This window comes from Equus caballus, chromosome 9, assembly GCF_041296265.1.
Source record: "Equus caballus isolate H_3958 breed thoroughbred chromosome 9, TB-T2T, whole genome shotgun sequence".
In the NCBI taxonomy this organism is placed as follows: Eukaryota; Metazoa; Chordata; class Mammalia; order Perissodactyla; family Equidae; genus Equus; species Equus caballus.
In genome coordinates, this window is record NC_091692.1 from 88,081,748 (window position 1) to 88,093,940 (window position 12,193).

Here is a 12,193-nt window from a genome sequence, read left to right on the forward strand (position 1 = left end):
TTCTTTTCATTTTGTTGACTTGAGATAACAACACTTATTTGGCATCCATTCTCTTAGCTAAGTAAACAGACTTGTTAGGTTATTTTTTTTCATGATTCAGTTTTTTCTTCTTTTTAACAGAATCCGAATTGCTGGAATCAGAGGTATTCAAGGCGTGGTTCGCAAGACGGTTAATGATGAACTTCGGGCTACCATCTGGGAGCCTCAGCACATGGATAAAATCGTTCCATCCCTGCTGTTCAACATGCAGAAGATAGAAGAGGCGGACAGGTATTGAATAGAGGTGTTAGGGTTGAGGCTGTGTTACTTTTGTACGTATGGATGTGTGCTTGCTTGCTAGGATAAGAAAGTTTAGTCTTTAGTATTATATAAACAGTAGTCTTGTAAACTTAGTGAGTTTAAACATGTGCCCTTTGTGAAAAAATTATTCATCTTTAGTGATCACATTAGGCTTAGGAGACCACAGGTTCTAACTTAAACACTTGAGGTTTTATTTCTTTCAGATTAAATTTACACTTGACTTGCTGTTTATTATTGAGCATCTTATTTGCTATTTGAATTAATGCTACTGGAAGTTGCAAGTGTGAGAAATAGAAATTATAACTGAACTTCTGTTATTCTTTTTGTGTGTGTGTGTGTGTGTGTGTGCGTGAGGAAGATTCTCGCTGAGCTAAGGTCTGTGCCAGTCTTCCTCTATATTATGTGGGACGCCACCGCAGCGTGGCTTGGTGAGCGGTGCTAAGTCTGCACCCAGGATCCAAACCTGCGAATCCTGGGCCAGGGAAGCAGAGCACATGAGCTTAACCACTGTGCCACTGGGCCAGCCCCAGCTTCTGTTATTCTTTAGAGATCCACCATGCTTTTTCATAGGGAGTTAGAACTAACCAAAGTATTAATAATAATGATGGTTGCTATTCACTCCATATTTTTTCGACAAGAAGGGTTAGATTGTGTTTATTTCTTATTCATTTTTCTAAGGTATTTTGAGATAAAAAGAAAATGTCATTTTAACATTTCTGAGAAGTAAAATCTGTTCTGTTTGACTGTTAGAACCAGCAGAATTCTTGCATTCGTTTGTTTTTTCTTTTCAGTCGCATAGGCCCTCCCTCTTCTCCTTCCGCAGCTGACAAGGAAGAGAATCCCGCTGTGCTGGCTGAAAACTGTTTCAGAGAACTGCTGGGTCGAGCAACTTTTGGGAATATGAATAACGCTGTTAGACCAGTTTTTGCGTAAGTAGTTGGTATTTTCCTGGATATTGTGACTGAGCTGTATTAATTCTGTGTTAATTTACTTAGAGAGAACAAATGCTTTTTACTTGTATGAGTGAGTTATTCATGGATCAGTGTAGCATTGTAGGAAGAGTCGAGGACTAAGTCAGATATCATACGTCTGAGCACTGGTTCAACCATTTCAACAGCTTTTCTCCCTTAAAAGTGAAATGTAGTCATGTGCTTGATATCACGTGCGTCACTTATCTTGAATTTCTACTCCCAGTTCTTTAAATGCATATGCACAGTAAAATATTAAAACAAACGATGCCCAAGTGTGCTGTATCTTGTTTTATTAACTTCTGTGGTGAATTCCTTTTATTCCCTTGCTTCTAGTTCTTGGCTTTCTTTTTGTCATGGCTGGACTGCCTTAGAGCACATTCACTTCTTTGAGTAAATTTCTTCTTATACCTAGTGACTAATCAGAGCAGGAATATTAAATATCTCATTGGTACTTATATAAATGTATCTTACCCTCCAGGCAGGATACATTTGTGAGCTTTGAATTTCTCTGCATAGACATTATCTTTTTTTTTTCTTTTTAAGCAAGATTAGCCCTGAGCTAACTGCTGCCAATCCCCCTCTTTTTGCTGAGGAAGACTGGCCCTGAGCTAACATCCGTGCCCATCTTCCTCTACTTTATATGCATGGCTTGCCAAGCGGTGCCATGTCCACATCCGGGATCCAAACCGGCGAACCCCGGGCCGCTGAAGCGGAATGTGTGCACTTAACTGCTGTGCCACCAGGCCGGCCTCAGGCATTATCTTTCAAGCCTTGTCAAGCCTTTGCACTCTAACTCAATCATCAGATGATAGATCTCCTATGTAATATTCTATATAATTTCTAGACATTTTCGTTAGTGTTTTGTTAATCATTTGCCTTGTCCTTTTCCCTCTCTTACTGTAGTGTTTTAATAGCACATACAAAGTAGTCTAAATGTAACGCGAGAATTCTTTATTTAGGACAAATGTTTAGGTTCAGAGTTGAGCTTTAGTTACAAGAATCTATAAACCATAAACTTACATTAAAAATCAGAGAATAATTAGATTTTCAAAGGAATCTGTGATTCCTCACACCCCCCTCCCAAAAGAAAAATGGAGATCTACTGCTTAAAAACGCTGTGAGCTTATGGAAATGCTGTGAAGAAATCATCCAATTTATGTCAAATGTAACTAAAGGCAGATTTACTTTTAATGTCCGGACATGCTAATTTAATAGCAGAATTCCAATTTTTATCTTAATACCCTTATTAACTGAGAGATCATCTATAAGGCCTTAACAATCTAGAGAGCAAGCCTAGAAGAAAGAAGCTACCAAATTAACTGTACTTGAGTGAGTTGAAGTGGGCCGTATTCTTTTGTATGTAGAACTTAATGAACTTAAATCCTTATCTTATGTTAGTTCATTAAGTGTTAATTAAATATTAATTACGTATTAGTTATTTAGTTAATTAGCTAATTAAATATTAAATGCCGTTGCAAGTGAGGTACCAGGTATTTTTTGGAATATATGCATGAATAAAACTGTCCTGGTTCTTAACAAACATGATGGATAATTGACGTGCACCGTAACTATGATACAATATATGGGTTATGGGAAAAGGTCAAAAAGTGCTATAGCAGTTCAAAACAAAGAATTCAAGTTGAATTTGGGATGGGGAGCGATCTCTTTTGGGGTGGACTTAGGTAGGTAAGTAAGGTTTAGCTGGTTGAGATGCGTGAGCAGAGACAGAGAATAAGTGTGGACTTGGAGTGAGGAGCAGAGATTAGTTGTTACCATTGGCTGGAGCGTCGGATATGGTTAACGGGTTAGTATGTGAGTTGAGGCTACACTATAGAGGTCTTAAAATTTTATATTTAAATGTTGAGGTCATTGGTCGAGATCTCAGCTCCAGGATGTGAAATGGCTAGAATTGTCCTTTAAGAAAGTTACTTAGACGAGCTTTATAGGATGGATTTGAACCAGGGTCAGTATGTTAGGAGGTTACTATTGGAAAATTCTTGACGAGAAGGTATAAGAACCAGAAGTAATTGGTTGCATGCTTCAAGAGGTAAATAAAGTTTAGTTTTCTCCCTCTTAGCAAAGTGGATTTTGAACTTTGTAGAAAATTAGTGGTTTATTTTAATTTCGGGGAATTTTACAACCTCTTTTACTGCTAAACCACTTCAGGAAAAGTTTTATTTTAGTTTAAACTTAGTTTTCTCTGTGTTTCTCCTTTCTTTAAGAAAAGTCTTTTATATACTATTCTTAGATACTGAAAAATGTGTCCTATGCTCACTGTTTATTAAAAATGTAATATTCAAGGGGCTGGCCTGGTGGTGTAGTGGTTAAGTTTGGCACTGTCTGCTTCAGTGGCCCAGGTTCGCAGGTTCGGATCCCAGCTGTGAACCTACACCACTCATCAAGCCATCCTGTGGCGGCGACTCATATAGAAAATAGAGGAAAGAATGGCACAGATGTTAGCTCAGGGCCACTGTTCCTCAAGTGAAAAGAGGAAGATTGGCCACAGATGTTAGCTCAGGGCCAATCTTCCTCACTAAAAAAAACAATTCAGTATTTCTATTAAATCATTTATTTTCTTTACTAGATCAAATAACGATTGAAATAAAAAACCTACTTCAATGTTGAACTAAAGCATTTTTTGCAAACAAAATTTCCAGAGCAATGTTTTTCCATCTTAAGAGCTACTTTCTCTAGTCATTCATTCACTAGAAGTGAAATACTTTTGTTTTGAGACTGTTCTTTCTTAATGCCAGAAGACTTCTGTGAGGTACTAATTTTGCAAAGTATGCTATGCACTTACCGTTTTTACTTTGACTAAAAGTAATTATTTCACTTATCATTGAAAGTACTATTCTTAATTGCATACTTGTTCATATGCTATAAAAGTTTTAACATTGAAAGAAAAAATTAATGCTGCAAAGGTAAATGTGATTTTAATAGTGTAGTTTCTGTGTAAAATATTTTTGCTTTTTCTTTCTTGCCGTTCTCTTCTTAAATATCATCTATTAGGAATCTACCTATTTCATGTTTTGCAAACTATGGTTCTGATTTTTTTAAGTGGAATCCGTTCAACTCAAGATTTCAGTTTTTGGAAAATTTAGTAGGTTAGGATAAAAATGCAGTACTTTTAGTTAGAGATGTATCATAAGAGGGTATGGTCACCCAATTATCAAAATTCCTTCTTTAATGTTTTGAACTTAGAAAATTTAGTTTGACTGTTTAGAGCAGACATCATATTAGTGTTTGTTGAATACTGGGGCAAAAATCTGGGATGGTGGAGTAGCAGGGAAAAAGGGAGATAAAGATTGAGATTAAAGTTAATATTGTAGGGGGCTGGCCCCGTGGCCGAGTGGTTAAGTTCGCGTGCTCTGCTTCAGCAGCCCAGGGTTTCATGGGTTCAGATCCTGGGTGCGGATGTGGCACTGCTCATCAGGCCATGCTGAGGCTGTTTCCCACATAGCACAACCAGAGGCACTCACAACTAGAATATACAGCTATGTACTGGGAGACTTTAGGGGGAAGAAAAGAAAAAAATAAAGAAGACTGGCAACAGTTGTTAGCTCAGGTGCTAATCTTAAAAAAATACTAAAAAAAAAAAGTTAGTATTGTACATTGTCAGATACTGTGCTGGGTGATTTCACTAGCTTTATCTTATTTAATCCTTATAATATAATTACCAGGTAAGGGGCAGGTATTGTCACTTACGTGTTAACAAATGAGAAGACTGGCCAATAGCTCTCAACTTTGAAGTTCTTTGTATTGATTGATTCTGTACCTCTAAAGATTTCATAAGAACGTTTTTACACCTAAGTTATTCCTCAACATTTATAAAATTCTGTTCAAATTAACTTTGACATTTGGAAATAAAATTAGACATTTGGATGTAGAATGTTAACAGCTGTGATAAAAGATAAAAGCTCTTCATGTTTCTTAAACTTTTCCCCCAAAGTTGATAGAGGAGAGTAAACTGATATTTGACCCTTGGTTGTCTGGAAGTAGCTTAAAGTAAGAAATTGGAGGTTTCTCTGAAGTATCTCATGTTTTATTGTACAAATTAGTGGAAATTTTATATACCATTATACAGTTATCTCCATGATTTTTGTATATAGAAAAATAAGTAGTTTTCTTCTCAGAAGTCTGAGTGAAATTGTTCCAGTGAGAGGAACATTAAGGTGAAAATTTTATACTTCATTTGACTCCCTAGTCCAACAGTGCTTACACATCTCCCACTAGTGTCTGCATGGTGGAATTGAGATCGTTTTTGTTCGAACTGAATATATTTTATGCCAGTTCTTGTTTTAGAAGTGGGTAGTTAAATTGAATTTTTTTTTAACTTTCACAGATCTCCCCCAGTTGAGTTAGTAGCTCTGCTTTTTCTTCCTTGTTGTGCGTAGTGAGCCCTCAAAGGGAAATTCCCTACCTACTTTGGAAAGATGCTGAGTAGTAAATTGTATCGGTAAGTCTAGGACAGGGGTTCTTAGAAGTTAGTGTGCTTATTAATCCTTGGGATGCTTGTTAAAAGTGCAAGGTCTTAGGCAGGCCCCATGGCCTACTGGTTAAGTTTGGCACACTCTACTTCGGTGACCCAGCTTTGGTTCCCAGGCATGGACCTACACGACTCGTCAGTGGCCATGCTGTGCCAGGGACCCACATACAAAATACAGGAAGACTGGTACAGATGTTAGCTCAGGGCCAATCTTCCTCAGAAAAAAAAAAAAGTACAAGATCTTTGGTCCCCAAATCCATGGATTTGCTGCCAGGGCACAGTAGAGAGCCCAGAAATCTGTTTGTTGTTGTTCTTCCCAAGGTGATTTTGATGCACGTTGTGTGGAAACAGGATTTGAAAATCACTGGTCTGGTATTTGGAAATTCTTTTCCTCTCCGTTTCCCTTTACTACTGAACTTCTAGAAAATAGTGTCCAGTTACTGCGTCTGCCCCCTTGCCTCCCGTGTTCCTGGTTCCACTGCAGTCTGACTTCCACGCCTGCCAATCTGTTGAAGCTCTTCTTGCAAGAGTAACCCGTGCACTGGACCTCTAACATTTCTCTGCTTTTTCCTATCTCCCTGAATGGCTCTTTTTGTGGCCTCTGCTTCAACTCAACCTTTTAATATTTTTCTCCCAAACTTCTTTTCTCACTCTATACTCTGTTTTGTCTTCAAGATTATAACTATTTACTAACATTCTGATTAAGCCCAAATTTATATTTTGTGGTCTTATCTTTCTTTTGAAGTTCAGTCCATTATTTCCATTTGGGGACAGTTGACATGATGATATTGAGTCCTCTTATTAATGAACATGGTGTCTCTCTCTCTTTAATGTCTTTCAATGACATTTTATAATAATCTTCATAAAGGTGTAAGAAAAGGTGTATTCCAAGGAGTTTATAATTTTTTGTCTTTTTAAATATTGAGACTTTTTGGTTGTTAATATATGGAAGTGCAGTTGACTTTTGTATATGGATCTTAGATCTATTGGTTTTGTAAACTCTCACTAACTCTAGGAATTTTTTAAAGATTTTTTTTAGTTTTCTGTGTACACAACCATTCATGAATATTGACAGCTTTGTTTCTTCCTTTGTCATCCTTATTCCTTCTTGTTCTTATTGCACTAATTACGACCTCAAGTACATTATGGAATAAAGTGATAATAATGGGCCAGTTTTTCCCTTAGTTTGAAGGGACTGCTTTTGACTTTTGTTTTTTTGAGGAAGATTAGCCCTGAGCTAACATCTGCTGCCAATCCTCCTCTTTTTGCTGAGGAAGACTGGCCCTGGGCTAATATCTTTGCCCATCGTCCTCTGCTTTATATATGGGACGCCTACCACAGCATGGCGTGCCAGGAGTGCCATGTCCGTACCTGAGATCCGGACCGGCAAACCCTGGGCTGCCGAAGCAGAACGTGCAAACTTAACCGCTGCGCCACTGGGCTGGCCCCTCTTTGGTTGTTTTTAATTAGAAAAATTCTCAGTCCTTGGCTCCTCAAACATGGCTCACTCTCATTCTGTCTTGATCTTCTGAGACTAATGAAAAGTGTTTGTTGGGCCTTCTCCCTTTTTTACTTATGTCTGCTAAGCTCTCTTACATATTATTCATTCCTTTGTTTCTCTATGCTACATTCTAGGAAGCTTCTTTAGTTTTAGTCACTAGTTCTCTCTTTATCTGTCCCTAATTTGCTGTTTAAACTCGTATGAACTTTCTAGTTTCAGTACTGCGTCTTTTGTATGTGAAAGTTGTATTTGGCTATTTTTCAAATCTACATGTCATCTTTGATAGACTTTTATTTAGTTGTCAAATTTTTTTTTCTCTCTGTAACCACGAAAAAACTTATTTTAAATTTTGAATCCATTAATTCCAATGATATCTTCAGTCCTCAAGGATTGGATTCTGCTGCCTCTCATTCATAGTGGTTTTTACCTCGTGTGATCTGTGAATTTTAATTTTGAGCTCACATTCATGGTAACTTGATTTGTGGGAATTCTTTGAGGTCTGGACTTCTGGTATGTCCTCCATAAAAGGCTGTATTTTGCTTCTGCTGAAGGCCTGGATGCACTGTTATCCAGGTACCACTTTGAACTGCGTTCTTGTCTTCAGTTTTTTGAGCCACACAGATACTGTGAATTCTGTCAAACGAAGGAGAGAGCCTGGGTGCTGGGTGTATGGTTGAATTCTCTGGAGAGACTTTGTTTTTTCTGGTTGCCCTCAGAGCCAAGGCCAACACAGGCAAACTTCTTGACGGTCTTCTGCCACAGAACATTCCCACAGATTCACTGAGGGTGTCATCTTTTAGTGGGTCCTGAATTGAGGCAAGAATTTCTGATCTGATAGCTGCCTTTGCTAGGTGGGCCCTAAGCTTTGTCTCCAGTCTCCTGTGTATACAACCCTTTAAACCACTTGCTGTTGGCCGTCAGAGATCTGAAGGTGTGCCTAGGACAGCTGTTGGCTTCACTGTATACTTAACCTCTCCAGATCCTAGCCTTCTTGTGGAGTTTGGACTGGAGTTTTCTTTCTTGCCAGCTCATCTAGGTATTTAAAAGTCTTATATATATTCTAGCCTTTTATTGTTGTTTTATGAAAGGATCTGGCAAGCAGCAGAAATATGTATCATATTTTTGGAAATGGAAACATTGACTTTCTTTTAGATAATATTCTTTTGATTGATAATCTTTGCATATTGTCTAGAGGAAGAAAGTATAATTAAAATAAAGAATTCTTAAAGTAATTTTTCTTATTGTTAATTACAGACATTTAGATCATCACAAACTGTGGGATCCCAATGAATTTGCAGTTCACTGCTTTAAAATTATAATGTATTCCATTCAGGTAAGGGTTGGCTAACTGTTTATTATATTTATATAAGTTAATTTTGGTTCTATGTCGATGAGCATATAATCAGACAGATATAGAACACTGTAGGATATGAAACGTTTTTAATTTCGTTCTTTGTCTTACTTATTTCTTTTTACCACTTATTTTTTTATTAGGCAAGATGAAAAGATATTTAATAAAAAGAAGTAAATGATTTTATGGTGGTGCTCCTTATTGTGTATTTATATCTCACTGATAAACTGGTATTGGAATTGATATTTATTATGGCAGCATATAGCTGATAATAATAGCCACCATTTATTTATGATGTAATGGTACATATATTAACTCCTTTACTCTTTATAGAACCTTATGGTGAGGCACTCTTCTCTACTGCAGAGGGACTACCTTGGTTTTCCTTGAAAGCTGACCAGACCCAATTAGCTCTTAATTCAAGTGGGATTTTAGGTCTTTTTTTTTTTTAACACCATCTACATTTTTAATGCCCTAAAAAGTCATCAATAATTTAAAGGAGATAAGGTAGTAAAAATGAGTTTTTAATATAGGTCGTACCAGGATTTACATCCTGTATGTGCTGTTTACTAGTTGTATGAACTTGAGCAAATTATTCAGCCTCTCTGAGCTTCAATTTCCTCATTTCTGAAAAGAAACCTTTAATGCATGCATTGAATGGTTTATTTATATATTAAAATAGAAGCTACCATTTATCAAGTGCTGGCTCTACTTATAACTATGCTAATAACCTTATATGCTTTACCTCATTTAATCCTCCTTACTTTATGAGGTAGGCACGGTTATTATCCCCATTTTACAGATCAGAAAACTGACCTTTAAAGAGGTCAGGCAACTCATTCAAGGGCACAGAAGTGGAAAGTGAACTCAGGATTCAAATTCTGATCATTCTATTCCAGAACTTTTGGTCTAAATTAACCGTTAAGTTAAGGTTAGTATAGCATGCCCAGCATAATATAGGTTTTCAGTAAATGGTAGTTATAATGAAGCTGGTTTGGATGTGGAAGGGTAATAACAAAAATTTTTTTGCCTTGTATTGAGGTATAATTACATACAACATTGTGTAAGTTTAAAGTATACAGCGTAATGATTTGATATATGCATATATTGCAAAATGATTACCACAATAAATTTACTCAAAATCTTTCACCTCACGTAGTTACAGACCCTTTTTTCCTTGTGATGAGAACTTTTAAGATCTTTTAATTTAATTTTAATTCAAGTAGATGAGAAGTCAGTCTGGCAGTCTGTGGACATAATTAAGGCTGTTCTCCTAGTCTTTTGTAGCCTTGTATTTCTTTATTTACCCTCCTCGTTCAGATTTAGTTACTAAATGGAATTATTTTTTGCAAGAAGTAAATTAATAAAGCAGATTACAAAGTTGAAGAAACTTAAGGAATCAGTAAATATTTGTTGATTAAATGTTAAAGTGCCTAGAACAGTGACTGGCACCTGGTTGCTTCTGAATGAAATGTTTTTTGTCATCATTATTCTTAGGTTCAGTGTTACAGTAATGTATTATTCCAGGAGCTACCAATTGAAGAGTAGTAATAATAGCTAGTTATTAAACACTTTTCAGATAATAAACACAGTTTTAGGTGCTTTACACAAATTAACTCATTTAATTGCCACAACAATCCTGTGAAATAACTGTTGTTATTTTCTAAATATTGTAGGTGAGGAAAACTGGCATACAGGGAGGTTAACTAACTCTCTCTTAAGCTATGAGCTATCAGGCTGTTAAGCAATGGAGCCAGAATTTGAATTTGGGCAAATCTGACTCCAGGGCTTACACTCTTAGCCACTATCTGATGTTGCTTCTTAAAGCTCTTCATCCATTAATATTCCTTCAAACTTCAGTATAAGGGTGAATTTTACTGTAGGTAAATGATACCTCAATAAACCTGAATTAAAAAACATACAGTATAAAGTCTAACATCTTTATAGTTCCATTCCTTTTTCTCCATTTTTTTCTATACATGGTACTATTCTTGAGTTGTTGTGAACATGTGCTGTCGCTTGCTTAGGATAGCCCTGAGTTATGTAATTATTAACAACACTCTCATTCACTCTCTGAAGTGTCCTGATTTGGACAGTAAATCAAATTGCCATCCTATTAATAAGGCAGACTAGTTACATAAAGTTCACATATCAAAAGCATACAGCTTCCTGGGGAAGAAGTTCCGTTTCATGTTGTGTATGTGTCTGTCTGTCTGACCTTCTTCTATTTTAACGTAGCTTTAAATGAAGCAAAAAGTAAAGAGAAAAAATGCAAACTTCGTTTTTATTTTGGGTTGTTATAGAAGTAGATGTGTTATGACAGAAATGCCAGAAATACCTGGAGATGAAATTGGTTATATTAATAGATGGAGGAGAGTTTTTTGCTGTTGAGCAGAGTAGCGGTTGTGTGCTGGACACTGCTTGTTAATGTGAAGCCACCCATTCCGAAGCAGAGAACGTAACCAGCCCGAGAGCAGGGCAGTGGGGCTATCCAGTGAGAAATAGTGTTTGTCTAGTTTGGAGAAGAGAGAAGTACTGTAAATGTCATAATCAGTATTTTGTTTTTCAAGTAATTTTATCGGGATCATAATGGTTTATAACATTGTGTAATTTTGTGTGTACATTATTATCAATTGCTGAATACATTTCATCGTGCTTACCCCAAGTAGTCTTAATTTTTATCCATCACCATACACGTGTCCCTTTATCACTTTTGCCCACAATAATCAGTATATTTTTAACAACATTTTGTCCTATTATTAAATTAATAAGAGAGTATAAAGAGAATAAAAACTTCTCATAAATCCCCTCTGTCGGAGATGGCCAGTATTAATATTTAGATATATATAATTCTAGCTATACTTTTAAAAAACAAGATTGAGTTTTATTAAACATAGTATTTTGCAACTTGCTTTTTTCACTCAGAATAACATACATATTTTCTTTTATACCTATTTATTCCTTAAAAGAATAGTTTTTGTGGCTACATATTGTTCTATAACATGAGTACCAGTCTCCTATAATTGGACATTTAAATGTCGCATGGTTTTTCATTCTTATGAATTCTGCCAGATGCATCTTTGTACTGTTTTGTTTATTTTTTAGGCTCAGTATTCTCACCATGTGATCCAGGAGATTCTAGGACACCTTGATGCTCGTAAAAAAGATTCTCCACGGGTTCGAGCAGGTATTATTCAGGTTCTGTTAGAGGCTGTTGCCATTGCTGCTAAAGGTTCCATAGGTGAGTGCTAGCAAAAAAGAACGTTAATGCATTAATCTGTTTCAGAATGTTTTTTTCAATAAGTATAGCAATGTGTGGAAAACTGTTTGAAAATACTTCTTATGTTTTTAAATGTGCTATAATTTCTCTTGAAATTTTGGGTTCACATGATTATTCTCAGACTTCTTTAGGGTACAGTTAAGCACTTTTCCTCCAAATAAAACTCTCCTTCTCTTCCTGCTTTTTTCTAATAAAGATTTTTGAATACCAATTATATGCTAAACATTTGGAAGGATATAGATGTAAGAAACTTACAGTTTACTTGGAGTTAGACAACTCTACCTAATATGGTAATCCAAGACAG

The 12,193-nt window shown here is 36.3% G+C and overlaps 1 protein-coding gene across 13 annotated transcripts in view; it reads left to right on the plus strand.

Annotated features, from left to right (window-relative positions):
- Window positions 1–12,193, plus strand: part of EFR3A (EFR3 homolog A) — a 103,745-nt gene that overhangs the window by 48,181 nt on the left and 43,371 nt on the right. For all 13 annotated transcript variants that reach the window (XR_011421442.1, XR_011421444.1, XR_011421443.1 and 10 more), the window contains 4 exons: window positions 121–270; window positions 1,092–1,229; window positions 8,513–8,591; window positions 11,715–11,850. Coding sequence is in view for 10 of the 13 variants with exons in the window: in XM_023648980.2 (XP_023504748.1) it covers window positions 121–270; window positions 1,092–1,229; window positions 8,513–8,591; window positions 11,715–11,850 (503 nt within the window). In the remaining 3 variants the exon portion in view is untranslated. The remainder of the gene's footprint in view (window positions 1–120; window positions 271–1,091; window positions 1,230–8,512; window positions 8,592–11,714; window positions 11,851–12,193) is intronic.